The sequence below is a fragment of the Sarcophilus harrisii genome, chromosome 2 (genome assembly GCF_902635505.1).
Source record: "Sarcophilus harrisii chromosome 2, mSarHar1.11, whole genome shotgun sequence".
Lineage (NCBI taxonomy): Eukaryota > Metazoa > Chordata > Mammalia > Dasyuromorphia > Dasyuridae > Sarcophilus > Sarcophilus harrisii.
The window spans coordinates 643,773,130-643,793,803 of NC_045427.1; the positions used below are offsets into that span (position 1 = coordinate 643,773,130).

The window sequence follows — 20,674 nt, forward strand, 5'->3', positions numbered from 1 at the left end:
GTGTATATATCATACCCTTCCATTCACTCTATGTCTCAGCCAAACTGGACTACTTGACGCTTCCCATGTATGATAATTTCTACCACCATGTCTTTGTACAGCCAACCTCCTGTGCCTAGAATGCTCTTGCTCATCACCTCTGGAAGAAGTTTCTTTAATCTCCAGTTATTCATATTCATTTACCCATTCTTTCCCACGCTACTTTGAATTTATTTCATATATGTTTTACAGTCATTGATCACCTAATAGAATATAAGCTCCTTGAGGACAGGGATTGGTTCCCATTTGTATAGGGAATTTTCTGTTTAGTTTGCATTTTTGGTCATTCTGAAGGTGCTTTTTCCCATGAGGAAGGAAATCTTTGGGCACAGAAAATGGTGGAAAGGACTTTGGTGGAACTCTTTTGCTAGACAACCTATATAACGTACTTGTGCTTGCCAAGTGACTAGAGAAGGCAGTCTATTAAAAAGGAAATATCTGAAAACCTGGTACAGCCCAAGCACCACCCAGGAAAGGTAATGGATCTGGATCTTTGCCTTATCCCTCTAGATCAGGCATTCTTAACCTGGAGTCCATGGACTTAGATGAGATATCTATCTATATTTATATAAATATATGTAATATATATGATATAAATATATATATATAATATATATCTAGATATAGATACAAATTTGTTTATTTATTTCCCCTGGCTTTTGTTTTTCTTTATAACTCTATATATTTTATCTAACTAAAAACATTCGGACTCGGAGGTATAGGCTTCTTCAATATGATAAAGGGCTTCCACAGCAATGAAAGACCAAGAACCCCAAACTTAGGAGCTGATTTGAAAACTTCACTCAACAGGCATTGATTAGACCCCTATGTATACCAGGTTTGGGGGATTATATAGACAGAATTGAAACTGTCCTTGTCCTTGACATCTTATATTCTATAGAAGGAGATGATATGTATTAAAAATAAACATATGCAAAATATTCAGATGTTTTACAAATAAGTAGAAAGCAAAAAAGACTGACCTCCTGCTGCTGGAACACATCGGTGTATTTACCCAGTCCAAGCTTGCTGAAGAGCTCGGGGAGGTCAGATCCCTTGAGGGAGCTATTCAAGCTACAGCCATTGCTTCCGATCAGCGAGGAAATGCAGTCCATATAATTGCTGCTGCTGAGATAGTGTTCGGCTAAGAGGGGTAAGAAGAGGATGGGAGAGGGAAGGAGGGGAGAGAGAAGGAGGGGAGAGAGAAGGAGAGAAGAGGAGAGGAGAGAGGGGGAGAGAGAGAGAGAGAGAGAGAGAGGGAGAGAGATGCTTGATATTAAAATTAAATACCTGGACATTTAAAGTATGCTTTAATTAAAAGTTTTAATCATCCTCATATTTCTGCTCCCCATTGTTCAGCTGACAAGAGTATCAGCCTACTAGAATAGAGAAAACCGTGACCCACAGTAAGCTGGCTTTTCATTAGTGGTGTGCTGGTTATTGCTCTCAGGAAGCTCTTGCCATTTAAAAGGTTACACTTGGGAGCCAGTAATTTAACCACAAAACATCTGCAGTTATAGTAATTAATCATATTCTCACCAGGCATTCAGAAACATTAATTCTTTAATTTAAATTTAATTTAAAGATGGGCTTGGGAGAAAAAAATCTGAGTTACAATGGAACTTGGGGTATCCCTGGAGATAAAACCAAAAGACACAAATCCCAGGTTCCTTCTGAGAGACACAATGGCCCCAATAACCCAATCTAGTTTTCTCTGGGGTTTGGGAATTTCCATAGAATCAGAAGCTACCATATTCCCTTCACAAGACAAATGTTCATAGACATCCTCCACAAAGATGCCAAATAGATATTCCTTTAGGTCTAACCATTTCACTCTCTAGCTCAAGAAGCTCTAGTAGCCCCCCAGTACTAAAAGTACTGCTCTTTGGTTTGACCTTAATTTAAGGCTCATGATGGTCCTATTTCTGCACCTTTCCAGCATGGCTTGGTATTTCCCTTCTCAGACTTTATATTCCAGTCAGTGGGGTCTACCTGTTCTTCACTACAAGGAAATGGCAAGTATTGGAATAATGGTTTCATGGTCATCAGTTCAAATCCTGCTTTGGATGTTCCATACAAATACACCAGGGAATAAGTGACTTAATTCCTCTGCAACTCAATTTCCTCATCTCCAAAAGAAGCTTGGAGATATGACCTCTCAGGTCCTTCTAGCTCCTGTCCTGTGACCTTGTGATCTCCTATCTCCAGATGTTTGTACAAAGGGTCCTTCATTCCTGGAATGTGCTCACTCTTAAGACTACCCAACTTTAAGATCCAGCTCATGTCTCTTTTTAACTGATATGTCCTGTTTCTGGTCTCTCCTCCAATCAGAAATTTATTCACTCTGTGTATAACTTGTGCTGACATGTTCTTTGAACACATTATTAATCTCTCAAAGAATTAACTCTCTGAAAGTGGGGGTGTTTCATTTTTATTTTTATATTTTCAATATCTGGTCTAGTAGCTGATCCATAATAGATATGTGCTGAATCAAACACACAAGATACTATTGACTTGCCCGGGGCCTCTGGCCCAATCCACGCCTGAACAAGAACCACCATTACAATGTACTCAATGAATGCTCATCCAAGGTCCACCTGTCCTGGGGCAAAGGGGCCCGTTCTTTGAAAGTCTTGATATGTTAAGAAGGATTTCTCTAGCATTGAGCTCAAATGAGCCTTTCTGAAAATTCCACCCATTGTTTTTAAGTTCTAACCTAAGACTCTCCTGTGCTGTTGTTTTAGAAAAGATCAAGCAAAGTAAGTCTAATCCTTCTTCCATTTGAGAATCCATCAAATGTTTGAATTCAGCCATCTTGTCTTTGTGAATCAAGCAGCTGACCTGCAACAGAGCCACTCATGGCACAAGACACTACGAAGGGTGGACTGCGCTTTGAGCTAAGTTTTCTTGTGGAGTCTTTGTAACAAAAGAACCAATCACTTAATTTGTGCTTACCCCTTCTTCTGAAGTCATCATTGCTAAGACCCTGTCTAGCTGTTGCTTTAGGAAAGACAGATAATCTCATTTAAGTTCTTCCCTCACTCAATATTGGACATTGTCACGCAAGACTGAGTCTTGTGAAAGTCTGTGAGAAGATTCCTGTTAACTTCTTCTGGCAAAGTGTCTGAAGAGTAGTCTTAATCCTGCATGTTTATTATTCCATGCGCTCTGTAATTTACCTTTCCTTCGTTCAATCAATTTTGCATCCCTCCACCTTGCTGCTTTTATTTACCAAAACAGTTACTGCTGTTCCTGTTGTTTATCCTTCATCTTCAAGGACCAGGACATCAGGGTGAGGATGTAAGGGCTTGCAAATGAATTGGATTTATATGAGGAAGAGCAAGACCCAGATCAGGATGACGAGAGATGCTGGATGCCCAACACTTCTGAACATCAAACATGAAAAACAGAGAACCCCAACTTCAGTGGCACTGATGATGATGATGATGATGATGATGATGGATACCTAGCCTTTATTAGTGCTTTAATGTTCTCAAAGGATTTTAATATATATAATCTCACTGAAGTTCACAACCACCTTGCAAGTTTCAAATAAGGTAATATTTGTAAAATACTTAGCACGGTACCTGGTACATTATGGCTGCTTAATAAATTCTGGCTCCCTTAGGTCACTACTAGAGGCATAATTACTCCATTAAAGATGAAGAAACTGAGGTTGCATGGCTAGCGTTGGAAGCAGAATTCAAACTATTTTTAAAGGCACATAGGATTATCATAATGGAGCTGGAAGAAAGTTCAGTAGTCATTTTGCCCAATGCTCTCATTTTACAGCTGAGTAATAAGCTTCAGAGGGGCTATGTTCGCACAGGCAGTAGCATCAGAGGGTGGGCTTCAAGCCCATGGATAGCCTGCCTCTGAGTTCAATATTTTTTCCATCATAGCCCCCTGTTAAAGCAAATAAATGACTGTATTCATTGAATCATGCTTTAATTTTAAGAATCCTCTCATCTCCTTGAATCTTCATTAGTGCATTGCTGAGCTTCCCTCAACGAGGCAATTATTAGCCAGGTCTTTTTTCCATTTGTATGAGAAGATCCTAGGGGGTTGACTGGACTTCGAGTTCAATTTGAGTTAATGGGATGATGTGATAACCCCAAAAGGCTGCCGCGAGAGAGCAAGAAAGTCCTGCGGTGCTTGGCTGGGGAGGTTTGCACACTGCAGGGCATAAAGTGGATATTGCCTTCCTAAGTGTTTACTTAGCACTGGGCCTAGAAACTAGTAGGTACTGAATATTTACTTGCTAATTGAATGGCTGATCATTCTACTGCCCTGTACCCCGAGCAGATCCAATCTGAGAACTGTGTTTAGTTCTGGATTTCTTATTTCAAGGAAGGCATTGAAAAGTTGGCGAATCCCTGGACGAGGGTGACCAGGATGTTGAAGCCCCCTGAGTCAATGCCACTCAGGGGGAAGTTAAAGGAACAGAATTTTCTACAAGAGAAGGGAAGATGTAGCTGGGGCATGATAGTGGACCTCAAGTGTCTGAAAGTCTTATTAGCTAGAAGAGTGGTTATATTTACTTGGTTTCCCTTCAGAACAAAATAGGAACAATAGAAAGGAACTGGAAGGAGTGAAGGATTTCTGTTGAGAGCAAAGACAAAAACAAGTCCCCCAGGAGCCGCCAGAAAGTGGAGTGGGACACCTCCCAAAGGCTTTCCACCCAAAATTCAATAGCCTTTTGTTGCGGATACTTTAGCAAGAACTCCTCTTGAGGTGTGGATTAGAAGCGATGGCACTGGCGTTCTCTTCAGGCAGTGGGACGGTGGGATTGTCAGTGCTGGTGCTCACTGAAGGTGAGTCAGGAAGACTAATTGACAATAGCCCTTTGGATCAGAGTTCCATCCCCAGACTTGTCCATCTTGGAGACTGGCATCAGACCTTTCCCAACTCTCTCCTAGGGCTAAGGTCCCAAGGGTGCAGTTAGGTGACCGAAAAGAGCAAGGGGAGAGTCAGAATTGGAAGTGACTCGTTTCCCTTCCCTGCTCCTGCTCTCCTTATCTGTAAAAGGAATGGGTTGGATGAGACGATCTCCAAGGATATGCTCTAAGTCTAACCCCAGGAGGATCCTCTAGCCATTGCTACCAATGAGCTGCTTGAGAAGAGGATAATTGACTTGTACACTGGTATTTTTTAAAACAGGAAAAGTTAGCAGCTTGTCAAGTTAAACACACCGGCTTGTCAGATTCTTGGTTACTGGTAAGACGCTCCATCCTAATTAGGAGCCAGCAAGACTTTGCGGGCATTTTGCCAGGGGCCTTACAGGATTCAGCCAGAGAAGACAGCCAGACCCTCAGCATCACCTGCACTTCAGACTCCGGGAGCCAGTTTGGGGCACGCACTTTAACAAGGAGGGTTAATAAAAGGTTTTGCAATTGTCAATCCTGAAAAATTATCCAAGCATATATCTTGTAAATAAAAAGCTAAAATAATTAAAAACAAGGAGGATTAATGAGGAACGAGGCAGAGAAAGCTCTCTGAAGACCTTCAGATGGGATCAGTTCTTCCCCGCTGAAGCTCCAAGTCCTCACCAGAAATCAGTGCCCCAGAGGAAGTGCCTGCTGAGCTCTCGCAGCGTTCTCTAGTTGGACGGTCATGACTGTGAGCTTTCCTGAGACTATGGGTGATGCAGTGTCTGGCCATTAATTAGTTTAACAATAATTCCCATTTCTCTGTGACTTTATGCTTGCTGCAGAGCAGCCTCCTCGCCATAACTCAATGAGGTGATGGAATTCCATCATCTCCTTTCTATAAGGAAATGAGCCTTGGAAAGGCTGCTACTTGTCACACAGGGAGTAAAGGGTCAGAAGGACCTAGCCTAGCAATCTGCCCACTGGTCCTTGGAGAGGAGTATGTGGCCCTCCCAAGGGAACTAGGGCCTGTGTAGATTTCAGGAGATCTGTGAAGTTGGATGGGAAGGAAAAAATACATTTGTATATTCAGTCACCTCGAATTAAGCATTTCTTTCCATTTTTTCATAAGAAGATTCTCAGAAAGGATCTTTCTCCCTGAGGAGGCCGTGATACACAAAAGCTGAAGTGCTTCTGAACTCTAACAAGCCCGTCACTAATGTTAACAGCATAAAAAGCTTACATTCCCATAGGGACGTGGTTTACAAAGCAAGTGCTAGGTATATACTGTCTCATCATGATGCAGACTGTTCAGGGTGGGCCACAACTAATGACATTTTAAGCTCGCTGTTGAATGCCAGCACCCAAACGGCAGAATCCTTAAAAGGGATGAGGAGAGGAAGTCACAACTCCTTAAACAGAATGTTTTTCCATTAGCTAACTTAACTCCCTTTTGCTTTCCCTCTTGTCCAGTCTTTGGCAGAAAAACACAGAGAAATCACCCAGATCAGTCATACGGTGTTCCTTCATGGACTTTGAGATCTGGGTTTTATTCAGAATAAAACTATTTTCACTTGCTTGTCCTTGAATGAACCCTAATTTCCAAATATTTGATTTATTTAAAATACATACATATATATGTATGTATGTATATATATGCCCAATACTACATTGTTTAGCCTGTATAATGACAGCCATAGAAATGTAATGTACATCCTTTATTGGAACCAGATGGTTCAACTTCATATTCATGTCTCTCTACCCACTATCAGCCCAGCATCAATTCAATCTCCCCTTGAGAGGCAATGATAAGTCAAGTGAAGAAGGATTTTTTTAAAGCTCCTGTTATGTTCTAGGCACTGTGCTAAGAGATGGAGCACGAACGAAAGGAGAAAGAAAGGCAGTTCCTGCCTTTTACATTCTGATGATGCAATGGATGGAGTACTTAACCTGGAGGAAAGACGATCCGAGTTTCAGTTCTGCTTTAGACCCTTACAATCTTTGTGATTCTGGGCAGATCACTTCACCGCTGCCTGCCTCAGTTTCCTCAAAGATCAGGTGGGAATAATAGCAGCATCTATCTTGCAGGATTGTTATGAAAATTGAGTGAGGTAATATGAGTAAAGTATTTTCCAGATCATAAAATACTCTAGAAAGGTTGACTATTTACTACTGGATCAGTTCCAAGAGGCAGCCTGAGCCAATGCAAAGCATGCTGGGTTGAAAGTGGGAAAAGTTGGGCTTATCCACTTTCTGTCACCATCTGCGTGCAGATTCAGTCATTCTTAGGGTCCCTTCTCGATCATCAGACTGAGAATCTGATGAGTGGACAACCCCTCTCCTCCTACCAAGCCCATCTCTTTGCCATCCCGGAATAATGTGAGTTCACTTTCGGCTCCTGGCTCTCTCTTTGTTCCTTTTCCCTCACAACCTGTTTCAGTGGATTCCCAGCCTAGAAGTGCTTGAAGGACTGGCTACCAGACACATCTTCTCTACATGAGACCCAAATGATTGACCCTTCCCATGTCATACTGGCAATAACATTATGTTCCATTCAGTACCACAGCTCTTCCCAAGCAATGAACACTGACTCAGTTTCCAGGTCTCTGCTGCCACAAAGAGCATGGCTGTGCTTGCTTGGACAAATACGTGGCCTTTCTTTGTTCCTTCTTTGGACTTCACTGGAGAAATCGGAGGCCGCAAGAAGGGAAGAGACTGGTAGAGAAAGTATGAAGCATAAGGAGTGCCCAGAAAGTGGTGTCCCTAAACCGCAGAAATGGGGAAGAAGGCTAGAAAAGCAGGAAGGGCAAGGCTGCAAAGGGCTTCAGAGGCCAAGCAGAGGCATGATTTTTAACCCTGCAGGTTAAGAGGGAGACACTGGAACTTTATGAGTACTGGGCTGAGATGGTCCAACCTGAGTGTTAGGGAAATCAAGCACCAGAAGGAGGAGAGACACCTCCCCTTCCCAGAAGCTGGCAGGAGTCCATGTGAGGGGATCCAGGCTATGCGAGGGGATAGTCCTGGGAAGTCAAGGGAGGGATTAAGAAAGCCAATTTCAGAGAGGAGAAAACCTAGAATACTTGGATTGCTCAAAAAGAGACCCAAGGAAACAAGTCTCTCTGTAGCAGCATCCCAATGGGTTATCCTTGGGCCTCGAAGGCTAAGACCTTGTTCAGTCCTGAGTGTGTAAGAGAAAATGAATAGAAAGGGGATTCAAAAAAGAAAAGTTTTGCTGTAAACGAATGAATGAAAAGTCAGCTAAGTGTCTACAGTGTGCCAAGCACTGTGCTAAGCGATGAGGAAACAAAGAGTTTTTAAAAATCAACAGTAACGGGGCAGCTACAGTGGATACAGCACCAGTCCTGAAGTCAGGAGGACCTGAGTTCAAATCCGGCCTCAGACACTTACCACTGCCTAGCTGTGTGACTGTGGGCAAGTCACTTAACTCCAATTGCTTCAGCAAAAAGAAAAAAATCAAGTCTCTGTTTTCAAGGAGCTCACCCTTTAATTGGAGGAGACAACATATAAAAGAAAATGCAGCTATAGGGAAAAGAGAAAGTCCAGAAGCCCTTAGAAAAGAAGCAAGGAAGTATATCTGGAGCAAACCCCATAGAAAACTCTGAGAGCAGAAAACTTAGTCAAATAAAAGCATGTTAGAGGAAAACCATGTTCTCAGTGAATAAAGACTTCACAATAAAAGCAACTTAATTAAAATATAATGAAGAAAGTAAAGCTATTACAATAATTTCTCAAAGGCTCCTGAAACAAGAATGGAGCAACCCCAAGAATGTCCAAATTATTCAGAAAAGCAATCAGAGAATAAAGTAAAATATCAAGTAAATAAAGACAGTGATGAAAGCAGACGAGGAAGAAATCAACAAATCTAACAAGTGATTATTTTCTAATAGAAATAATAGAAATTCTAATAGAATAATAAAATAATAAAAAAAGAAAGATCCAATTCACAGACCAAGAGGAAAGCCAGAGCTTTTCAAGTAAGCTGAAACTTACTTGATTTGTTTTGCTTGCGTTTGGGGCTTCCAAGAGAAGTCGTAAATTCGCTGTGAGGAGTCGGGCCAATTCCATTCCGATCTCTCCAGTTATCAGATTCACTTCCGCTTCCCAGGTGTTCACGACTATTGGACCGTGAGAGAGACATTGATGATCCCTGCGATTAAAAAAGAATCCAAAGAAAGACAATAAGGAATAAATTAATTTGTGGGTTGAGGGAAAGGAGGATGGAGAGGAAGAGAAAACTACAACCCCCAGAAGATAAGCTAACTTTTATTATGGAATTAACTTCCTGAAAAATCTTAAAAATCTAATCTTGTCCTAAGGCATGGATGGTGAGATTGTGAGCTGATCCAAGCATCCCAGAGAGCAACTGGGAGCTATATCCAAAGGGCTATAAAATACATAATCTCTGATTCAGCAATGACACTATTAAATCTATATCCAAAGAGATCAAAGAAAAAGGACCTATTTATTCAAAAATATTTGTAACAGATCTTTTATGGTGGGAAATAAAAAAATTAGAAATTGAGGGGGATTATCCATCAATTGGGGAATGGCTGAAGAAGTTGTGGTATATGATTGTAATGGGTACTACTGTACTATAAGAAATGGTTTCAGAAGGGAAGATGGTACCAGAAAAATCTGGGAAGACTTGCATGAACTGATGCAAAATGAAGTGAGCCGAACTAATAGAAAACTGTACACAGTAACAATATTGTACCACGCTCCATTGTGAATGACTTAGTTGTTCTCAGCAATACAGTTCTAAAAGACTCATGATGAAAAATGCTACATACTTCCATAGAAAGAACTGAGAAGAGTCTAACTGCAGATTAAAACATACTTTTCTCATTTTATTATTTGTGAGATTCTTTTTTTTTTATCCCAATATGACTAATATGGGAATATGTTTTACATGACTGTATATGTATAACCTATTTCAAACTGCTTGTTGTCTTAGGAAGGAGGGAAAAGAGAAAGGAAGAAAGAGAATTTGAAACTCAAAAAAAAATTAAAATACATGCTAAAAGGATTTTTTATATGCAACTAGAAAAAAATAAAATGGGGGCAGCTAGGTGGTACAGTGGATAAAGCATCAGCCCTGAAGTCAGGAGGACCTGAGTTCAAATCTGGCCTTAGATATTTAACACTTCCTAGCTGTGTGACCCTGGGCAAGTCACTTAACCCCAAATGCCTCAGCCAAAAAATAAATAAGTAAATAAAATGTTAAAAGAAAAAAAGGGCCACCAAAAAAAAATCCATTCCTACCCCTTCATTATATAGTTGAGAAAACTAAGGCTGAAAGGTAAATTTGTTCAAGGTTATACAACTAATAAGTGGCAGGGCTGGCATTTGAACCCAAATATTCAAACCTCAAAGCCAATGGTCTTCATCCTGTAGCTTCCCACTTGATGACATTAACTCTGACAGTCTCTTAAAGATTAAAGCTGTACTTTGGGGGTAGATATTGGGGAAAGATCTGCATCCCATAACTGACAGTTATTAGTGGCATGGGATCTTCCCTTTGCATGGAGGCCCTCTCTCCAACCTAGGGACTCAGAGAGTGATCTTCCAGAACACTAGGAAGTTTTGCTTTGCCTCTGCTCACAGAGCTAGCATGTATCAAAGGGGGAAAATGGACCCAAGTTTTTGTTCCTAAAAACAGAAGAAAGTAATATAATATGGATTTTTAAAGGGGGAGGAAAAATAATAATATCACATTCAAGTGAAAATTTCCTCCTGTAGGTTAGAGAAGTGAGACAGACATTGAAGAAAGATGTTGAGTCTAAAGGAACATCCTCCACCTAAAAGAATACTTAAAGCTCTAGGGGCAGATGAGAGCTTTGAGCGAGGCAAGATAGAGCAGAGGACCCAGAGCAGGACTGTGGAGGGGTTCCATTGCTCCCCACTCCCCAAGGAAGAAGTAATCATGATATCCAGCAAGGAAGGAAATGCACCACTGTTTCAAGAAAAACATCTTAGCAATGGCCATGAGACCGAAGAAGTGAGTAAATGACAACAGGAGAATGTTTGGCGCTATTTTCATTTAAGGAGGAATCGTGGGATAGCAGAAAAAGCCCAACATTTGAGATCAGAGGACCCAAGTTCAAATTCCTACTCTGCCAATTTACTACCTGGGCAACCACTTCACCTCTCCAGGCCTCAGTTTGCTCATCTGTAAATGAAATGGTTGGACTGAGACCCCTCCCAGCTGCAGTCCTGGGATCCTCTGCCCCTAATCTGATAGAAAACTGTTGGAGTCATGGACCCTAATTGGAAATCCAGAGAGAGAGCTGGGTGGAAAAGGGAATGATGGGATGCACAGCAAATGAAGTCCAGCAGGCAATTTGATGTCACCTACGGTTCAGTGTAAAGTCATAAGGACAATTGAAGAGCACCAGGGATTGAACCTTGACATCCATGTTTTGTTAATGCAGAGAATTAGGAAAGAATAGTGGATAGAGCGCTAGATTTTGTCTCACAAAGGTTGGGATTCAGATACTTCCTGGTGATCCTAGATAAGTGAATTAACTTCTCATCTGTAAAATAGGGAAAATAATGGCCCCAGATGTAACAGGAAGACAATGGAGCTTCCTCTCCCCTGCCTCCTAGTCTGAGTTCCCCTCAGCAAAGCCGACTGACTCCCCTGTGCAGGCCATGGGGCTTAGACTCCAAGACTTTGAGCTTCTCTTGTTCCCCTTCAGGATCACTGAAAAGCCAGATGTGAGCAGGTGTTTAAAAGCAGCTGTTCCAGGACAGCTGTGGCAGGGCTGCAATGAGGAAACTGCCTTCCCCAAAGAACTGACATTAGGAATGCCCAGAATCTCACTTCCAGGCTTCCTTCTTTTTATTATGGCCATGAGTTATTAAGCCTGGGGGCTGCTGCTGCACATTAAGCTGAGAGTTTGTGGGCTTGGGGGACCCTGGGGTTTGAGGATTTTCCTGTTCTCTGACTATGCATCTCTAAAAAATTATACAGACTGGTCATGGCTAACAGAGGAACAAAGTGGACCTGGAAACATCCTTGATGATACTCTATGCATTGTAGAGTGCTGAGGTGGGGGTTAGGGTGGGGAGAGGTTAGAATTTTTTCTTTTTGTAATAAATCTCAGCTCTGCCACTATGTGATCATGGATAAATCACTTCTCTGGGCCTCAGTTTCCTCATCTGTCAAATGAGGAGGCAGGACTAGATTTTTTTAAGGCTCCTCCCAGGAAGTGAACTCCATAAGAAAACTAAATTAAGTGTTTATTTCAGAGTTTAAAAATTCTGAAAGTAACTCCAATGTTATTCCCATAAGTCCCTTGCATCACTAGTGTAATCTAACCCCGAGAACAAAATGCACCAGAGCTTTCTTTCCAGGTCCTTAAAAATAGTTTCCTTTTCCTTCCACTGAAAGTTTCTGGAATTCAAAAGGAACGTTGAAAAAGAACACATTTCCTCGAGTTTTATGGGAGCAAATAGGTCCATTAAAGAAGAAAAAAGCCCATCCTAAGCCTTCGTTAGCAGAGGAGTCATTACACAATTGTCTTTCAATGGAGAAACATTCCATTTCAGCTGATTGCTGATTTTTTCCCCTCTAAAATATGGGCCTGGATGACTTCCTTGTATTTTCTCATAGAAGTCAACAGTCAAAAGCTGGCTATCTCCAAACTGGCAGGTCCTCGCCTGTCAGTGCTACGGAGCCCAATGGGGTTTGGCTCCTACCTCCGTGCATCAGGAAGCCAGGCCCTCCACATCAATACACACGGCCGAGCCAACATCTGGGACCCATAAAATAGTGGAGGGCTCTTCTCGGAGATGTTTCCTGCTGAGCTTTGGCATGTCCAAATGCTCAGGACCGTTGGCTGTTTGCTCTTTGAAAAGCGGGTTTTCCTCATCTATTTGGATCATTTCCCCTTCTGTCAGAAGGCGGCCCCCCCAGAACAAAGGTCTTGGCTAACCACTGTAGAGGATGGGACGATCATCCTTTGTCTATCCTCTGTTCTGTGGTTTCATTTGCTATGTGTGAACACACACACACACACACACACACACACACACAGTCCCTAGCTTTGAAAGCCGGAGATGGGTCCCTAAAACTATTTCCATTTTATGACAATCTAGTTAATGGAGAACAAAATCTGAACCAATTCTCTCCCTTGCTCACCCACCCCTTCGTACCACTGAATGGAAGTCTATGGGCTCCAGGTGCCAATCACAGAGGTGACAACAAGAAAGCGCCAGGAGGGAGCTTACCTCATAGGTGGTCCTCATGGTGGGCTTATAGGAGACGTGATTGGCCCTCCGCAGCTCCTTGATGGTCTCGGCCGGCATGGACTTGGAAAATCCCAGGCCACTCCACGTGTTTGTCGGGGTCCTCACTTCCGTCACCACTGGCTTTTTCAGCATTGCTTTTTAGGGGAGACACACGGAGCAATCAACCAGGTTCTTGTGAGTTATCCCCTCAAACAAGATTTTATACAACCAAGAGCATGATCTTTAACAATAAGAATAATAACTAGCAATTATAGGGCACTTAATAATAAAGTAATATAATAATATAACATAGTATTTACAGATCATTTAATAATATATAATTTAATATAACAGCTCTTATAGAACCCTTAATATAATAATTTAACTCAATATAACAGCATTTATAGAGTATTTAATAACATAATTACTTAATATAATAGCATTTATAGAATATAGAATAATTTAATATAGCATTTAATAACTTAATATAACAGTATTTATAGAGTACTTAATAATAATATAACTTAATATAATAGCACTTATAGAATACTTAATATAAGTTAATATTATAGCATTTAGAGAGTACTTAATAATAACATAACTTAATATAATGGCACTTACAGAACACTCAATAATAATATAATACAGTAATATAATTTAAAATAATAGCATTTATAGAGCACTTCAAAGTTTGCAAAGACCTTTACAAATATTATCTCACTTGATCCTCACAATAACATGAGAAGTAGGTGTTATTATTATTTCCATTTTACAGTGCAAGAAACTGAGTGACTTTCCAAGGATAATACAACTTAAGTAAGTGTCTGAGGCCAAATTTGAACCCAGAATGCTATCTCCTGAGCCATCTAGCGGTCTTTATATATCACAAATCAGCACAAAATAACAGGCCACAGTCATATGGATGGCAAGTCAAAGAGCCAGGATTCAAATTCAGGATCTCTGACTTTAGGATTCAAGGATATTGCCTCTGTCCATTTAACTTAATCCTTCTTGAGGGCCAATACAGACGGCATACAATTTAGGCCAATGTTTTACTTTGTTTTGTTTTGTTTTAAGTACAGATAAACCTTTTTAATTAAGGGCAAAGTGAGTCAAAGACTTGTCTCACTAGAAAATATGTTTATGGGTCTACTGAGAAATAGAGGCATTTTGTAGGAGACGAATGGACCACATACCTTTGGTTGCTAGCAACTTCTTCTGTTCATAGTCAAATGCCTGAAAAATTAAACAAAACATTCTTTATTTCTCTTTTCGCCGTGAATCACAGCAACACTCACACTCTAAGAGCAACAGTTTTAACTACATATCATGAAGTCCTGAGGGACAAACGATAATCTCAGTACAATAACATGCTAGCAATCCAATGAAAGTCTGAGGCATCTAAATGGGAAACCAATCAATCAACAAGCAACTATTAAGTACCTACTATGTGTCTACTAGGAACTAGAGAGGAAAACAAAACAGTCCTCCTGTCCAAGAGCTTATATTCTATTGGATCGTTCGAACTATCTCATTAGGGCAATAAATAATTAGTTGACTTTCCAAAGAGGTACTGAATCAACTTGTCTCCTTCAACTTAAAAAAAAATCTAATTATGATTAACATTTAACACACGAGGGAAAGCATACTCTAAATATCAGTGATTCAAAGTAATAGGTCACAAAAATCTGGCTTGGGAAACCACATTCCTGAATTAGTAAGATTAAACCCCAAATTCCTGCACTCTTTCCCAGAAATCAGTTGTTCAAAAAGGAGCTCTCATTTATGATAAGCATGACTTGGCAAGCCCATGGATCTGATGTCAAGGATTAGGGAGTTCTATTGCAAAGAAAGAACTCGCTGTCGAGACACCAGTGGACTGGTTTTTTAAAAGAAGTTTGATTTCTGTGGATTGTGTCTCATTCTATACTTACACCTGGAAAATTCTCCCCTCTTCTCTCCTAAGTTGAGCCCTTTCTTGTAAGAAAAAACCAGGTAGACAGAAGCACCCAATTGCCACCATCATGTCTGAGAAGGTTTATAATATTTTGTCCTCATAACCTTCACACACACACACACACACACACACACACACACACACACACCCTTTGCTGAGGGGAGATAGATTTGATTCATTATCTATTCTCTAGGACCATTAATGGTTTTTCGATTGCTTCAAGTGAGATTATTAAATCAAACTGCAATATTGTTTGACTTCAACTTGCAATGACATTAGAGGATATTAAACAATCAGAACTCAAGTTCTTTTTGCTGCCCAGTACTTGCAGAGTGCCTTCAAACAGGGTGCTCAGTAAATATTGACTAAAAGAATGACTTGGTCCAAGCATGATTGTTTCTCAAGTCTTATAGCATCCTGTAGTAAAAAAAAAAAAGGCGCCTGGAGGCTGCTACTATCTGTGTCATTTGCCTTTTCTGGGCCTCAGTTCCTTATCTGTGAAAGAGGGGTCTTGAACTCAATAATCTCAAATATCCTTGTAGGCTCCATATTTATAACTCTATATAAACTCTTCTCAAATACAGAATGTTAGAAATCAAAGGGACTTTGGAGAGATCAGCAGTTTCACAATTGATGGACTGAATGCAGCCCTTTTAGGGTTAACCGAGTGCTTCACAAAGACATTAACCTATCTGATTACCTAGTCCGACCTTCTCACTTTGAAGATGCAGAAACAGATTCATTGCTCATAATCTTTCTGGATGCAAATGGGTTCTTCTAACCCACACTTGGAGGCTCTGTAGCTCCAGTGATTTAAGTCAAAGAGCATTACTGCACTAAAGTTGTCACTGTTGACTAAAATGGGGTTTGAGGATCTCAGTCACATATATTCATGGGAATGAGGGAAGAAGAACAGCATTTATATGTTGAAAAGCAATATGGTAAAGACAGAGGACCAACCATTTCCTCTGATCTTCACAAACTTTTAAAAACTTACCAAAATAAAAATTCTGGGCCACAGATAAATGCAGCTGCCTCTCCATCAAGAAATAAAATGAAATAACAATCTGATAAAATAACAGCAGATAAGAATATATCCTGCTAACAGGTACACTCATTTTCCTCCTTTTCCTCCAGCCCCTACTCTTGGGCAGGAGGGCACAAAGAGACTCATATAGGAATATCCTTATTGCTTCCAGAGTCTCTGCTGGCACAGCCTGTCTCTGACTTTGCTTCATTTTTCTTTGACTTCTCTGCCCACACACACAAAGTAGGTAAGACACAGAAAAGTGAACAAACTTGGCCTGAGATGGCATCCTGATATACTGCAGCAGCCCTCGACCACAGAAATAAAGAGCAGAGGTAACTGGGAAAATGTACCAGCATATGTGGGGAATATCTAAGACCTGAAGAAAAAGAGTCTGTCCCCTCAGGAGATAGGAACTGATGCTAGTTAAAAGTTAATTCTCCAACAAAAGTAAGGCGGAGGTAACTTTTATGTCAAATGCTGGGAAATCTGACATCAAAGAGGAAGGGGTCAGAAAGTGAACAATAAAGGAATATAAGGAAAAGAGATTTACATTATCAAAAATCTCAAGAGGGAAAAAAATCAGTCAAAAACCTTGAGCATTGGCGCATAAATCAATAGGAAAGATATTAAAACAGAAGCAAAGCTGATCTCTGGGTCAACAAGTTCAAACATTACTGAATAAATATTGCCAAGACAAAAGAAACTGAATCAACATTTGATAAGGCAGAAGATCCTATGGATTCCTAAAAGAGCATGGTACCACAGCATGGTACCACTAAGAGTTCAAGAGAGAAATAAAAATGGTGATAATGGAATTGGCGACTTGTACAGTAGAAATAGTTGGCAGAATAGAAAAACTTAAATCCACAAGGACAAACCTTATCAAAACAACACTAGAGGAAATAAATATAAATATAAAAAAGTGAAAAAAAATCTAGCTGAATAATAGCAACCAAACAATAACATTAAAAAAACACATGATCTTTAAACATGAAAAAAATTATGTTCATTAAGACAGGATACAAAGAAAATTTAAGGATTGTGGCTTTCTCAGAATATAAGGTTAAAAACTCCTGAACACCACAATGCAAACAATCATACAGTAAGACAGTTCAGCACTTCTAAAAACATAACCCAAAGTAACACATAGATTGCCTCCCAAACAAAAATCCTATGCTGCAAATTCCAAGGTAGTAAAGGTAAAAGTTAATCATTTCCAATGACAATGAATTCTGTAAACTATCATAAAAAAAGATTTTAAAATATAAAGGAAAAGAAATATGAGTAACTCAAGACTAATGGAATATTAGTTCTGAAGAGTAAAGGAATTCAAGATGCAACCCAAGATGTGATCCTAAGAAATAAGGTTATTTAATAAAAGAGAATCATTTTTAGGGGTCCTCAAACTATGGCCCATGGGCCAGATGCAGCAGCTGAGGATGTTTATCCCCCTTCACCCAGGGCTATGAAATTTCTTTATTTAAAGGCCCACAAAACAAAGTTTTTGTTTTCACTATAGTCCGGCCCTCCAACAGTCTGAGGGACAGTGAACTGGCCCCCTATTTAAAAAGTTTGAGGACCCCGATAAAGCATTCCTATGGAGCTGCTGACAGGACCAAATGAGAAAACATTTGTGAAATTCTTAGCAAATCTTAAAGCACTATACAAATGTTAGCAATGATAATGATGATATAAAAGTTTACAAATAACTCCTGAAATTTCATTTTATTCCTCGAATTTTTAACCAGCTTAATAACAATGAGAGGTAGCATTTCATGGTGAATAGAAATCTAGCCTCAAAACTCATGGTTCAGATACTGGATGTGTGACCCTTGGTAACTCTTACTCTCAAATGTCCTACGTAACCTTCCAAAAGTATAAATTTCAAAGCCAGCCTTCATTGGTATAAGAATTTTATAATCAGGAGTTTCTTATACCAGGGAAATCAGAGGCCTGGTCCAAAGGGCATTAATTATAGCCGGTATTTATATGGCAGAATGCTGAAACTACATTATTTCTTTGATGTAGCTTGGTGGTATCATGGATAGCGAGCACTTGCCTCCCAAGATTATTGTGAGAATCAACTGAGGCATCTGTAAAAGGCTTAGCACATAGTAAACACGAAAGAAAGGCTGGTTCCCTTCCCTTTGCCACCATTATGTGACCCTCATGATCACCTTGTGAGGAATACAGAATAGATACTGCTCTCCCCATCCTACATATTATTAGATAATAGAGGTAAAGGCTATCTCGTCCATTCCTGCCATTCTACAAATAAAGGAAGATTCAGAAATTAGGTTCAGAAAGACTAGATACTTAGTGACTTAACACATTTTCACAGATTTGTATATGTCAGCTGTAGGAATGAAGCTCACGTGCCTCCTGACTCGAAGTCCAGCCTTCTGTATATTATACCACACTGAGAAAAGATTCTACTTAGAATTTCTCCAAATTTGTCAGTCATTGACAAAGATGGTATATACAAGATGATGTATGGAGTAGGAGGGGTCTAGATGATCATAATTAGATAATCATCTCCTTTTCCCCTCAGACCTCTGGTTTCAATAGTACAGGGAATTACCAATAAGAAAATTTCCTCTACCAATGCATGCTGGTGCCTTCTCTGCAACATAATCTGTCTTAGGTCACGGAGCCAGGGTATGTGTGAGCCAGTGCTTAAACTTGGGCCTTCCTGATTTGCACCCTCTCTCTTGTCTATATCACACTGCTGTTGCTACCATCTCCCATGTATCTGATGATTGACTCCCTAGGAAATGGCATCCACTGATCTTTGATTTTTTTATTTTGATGATTACAGCGACCTTTTTTCCTATTGTCTGCAAGAGATGGAGATAGCTACTGGACTTATGAGGTAAATGTATCTCTTATACATGGAAATCTTTCATCAGGAAATGATCAACTGGGCCAAAAGAAACATTTGAAAATTTTCTTGCTATACACTGCTGAATTATCTCTTGTCAAAAAGAGAACCAAGAAGAGAGAGAAGGCACTGAAGATTCACTATAGTCCAAGAAATAAAAAAAATAGCAAATATCATAGAAGTTGGCTTAGTTAGATCATAAGATTAACACTGATGTTAAAAAGGATTTATCTTCTATTAACTGTAGGCAAATTCTCTCTCTCTCTCTCTCTCTCTCTCTCTCTCTCTCTCACACACACACACACACACACACACACACACACCCCTTTACCTTTTCTGACATTTACAAATTATAATTTGTCTTTTCCAGCAACCAAAAGCAAAGCATGCAACAAAAGCCATGAGTATTAATTTATCCATGAATAAACACACATTGATGATGGTCTTATGACTCTCGGACAAAATGTCATTGCTAATAGGCAAAGTGGCATTTAATTCTAAAGGCAAATTTTGCTGTCAAGTAAACAATTTAGAACTCAGTTTTTAGGAATCAGATTTAAGCACTTCCTCACTCTGTTGAGCTTTAACATTTTTTTTAAATTGAGTTCTGATGGTAAAGTCTATCGATGCAGGCAGAGATCACATGTATTTTTGTTTCTGTCTCAGAGTACTTAGGAGCATACATGAAGTGCTCAATAAATACTTTTTTGAATTACTAAATTTTGGAATTTAAAAAATACTTATATAAGTAAGTATAATATAAATATAAGTTTAATTCAAAGGGACTTGGCCAATTGATGGCTCATTTCCTGGATATACTTAATCAGTTCTGTCTACTTGACCATTTAAACTATGCTGGAGAGCCTGCTTCTGAAAAGGCAAAAATATAATCAAGGAATCTGATTCCTGGATTCAGAGAACACACAGGTAATTCCGACTGTTTCCTGTCTGCTTAACTCATAAAAAGTTTTTTTTGTTTGGTTACCAGACCAGAACTGGAAGACAGACAAAGGACTCACCCATAAGTCACTTATTGCCTCATCCTTTCCTGGCTGGCTTGAGTGAAGAAGACTTGCTATAAGCCTTAGGATGAGGAGGGGCCAAATGCCTTCCTTTGTCAGGCTTGTGAACATGGGCTCTCTATTTTCTGCCACTTGGGATCTGTTCTACTCTTAAGGGAAGGACAACCTTGTGAGTTTCCAATGACTGGAAAAGCATCCAGGATCGAGGCTCCATATCAACCTCAGCACAGCTCCTTACACCCATTGAGGATGGACCTTTTATCAGCCCTGCCCTTACGGTCACCTCAAGCAGGAGTAAAGAAGACCCAGCATTGGTAGAAGCTCCATGAGACTAACTGGGCAACCTCTCTGTGTGTGGATTCTTGCCTCTGTAGCATCACCCACCTGCATGTTGACATATGACGATCGTGGAGTGAGACGAACCCTTTCTGAGTTCTGTTGGGCTGCTGCTGCCCTCTCGGCTGCCCGTTCACTGCCTGGGGCCTTCTTGTCAGCCAAAGGACTCTCTGACGCACTCAGCTCTGGGTCCGAGAGCAAGCGTTCAGCGGTACTAAGGAAGAAAGTCTGAAGGTTAGCTCTCAACCATAAAGCAGAGGTCCCCATGTTTATGATCCAAGTATCAAC

The 20,674-nt window shown here is 40.2% G+C and overlaps 1 protein-coding gene across 3 annotated transcripts in view; it reads right to left on the reverse strand.

Moving 5' to 3' along the window:
* BICC1 (BicC family RNA binding protein 1) overlaps positions 1-20,674 on the reverse strand; it is a 254,358-nt gene that overhangs the window by 12,570 nt on the left and 221,114 nt on the right. For all 3 annotated transcript variants that reach the window (XM_003755073.3, XM_031956957.1, XM_023506771.2), the window contains 5 exons: positions 20,435-20,600; positions 14,357-14,396; positions 13,161-13,315; positions 8,919-9,075; positions 1,023-1,183 (listed from right to left, as the gene is read on the reverse strand). In XM_003755073.3, the coding sequence (XP_003755121.1) occupies positions 1,023-1,183; positions 8,919-9,075; positions 13,161-13,315; positions 14,357-14,396; positions 20,435-20,600 (679 nt within the window). The remainder of the gene's footprint in view (positions 1-1,022; positions 1,184-8,918; positions 9,076-13,160; positions 13,316-14,356; positions 14,397-20,434; positions 20,601-20,674) is intronic.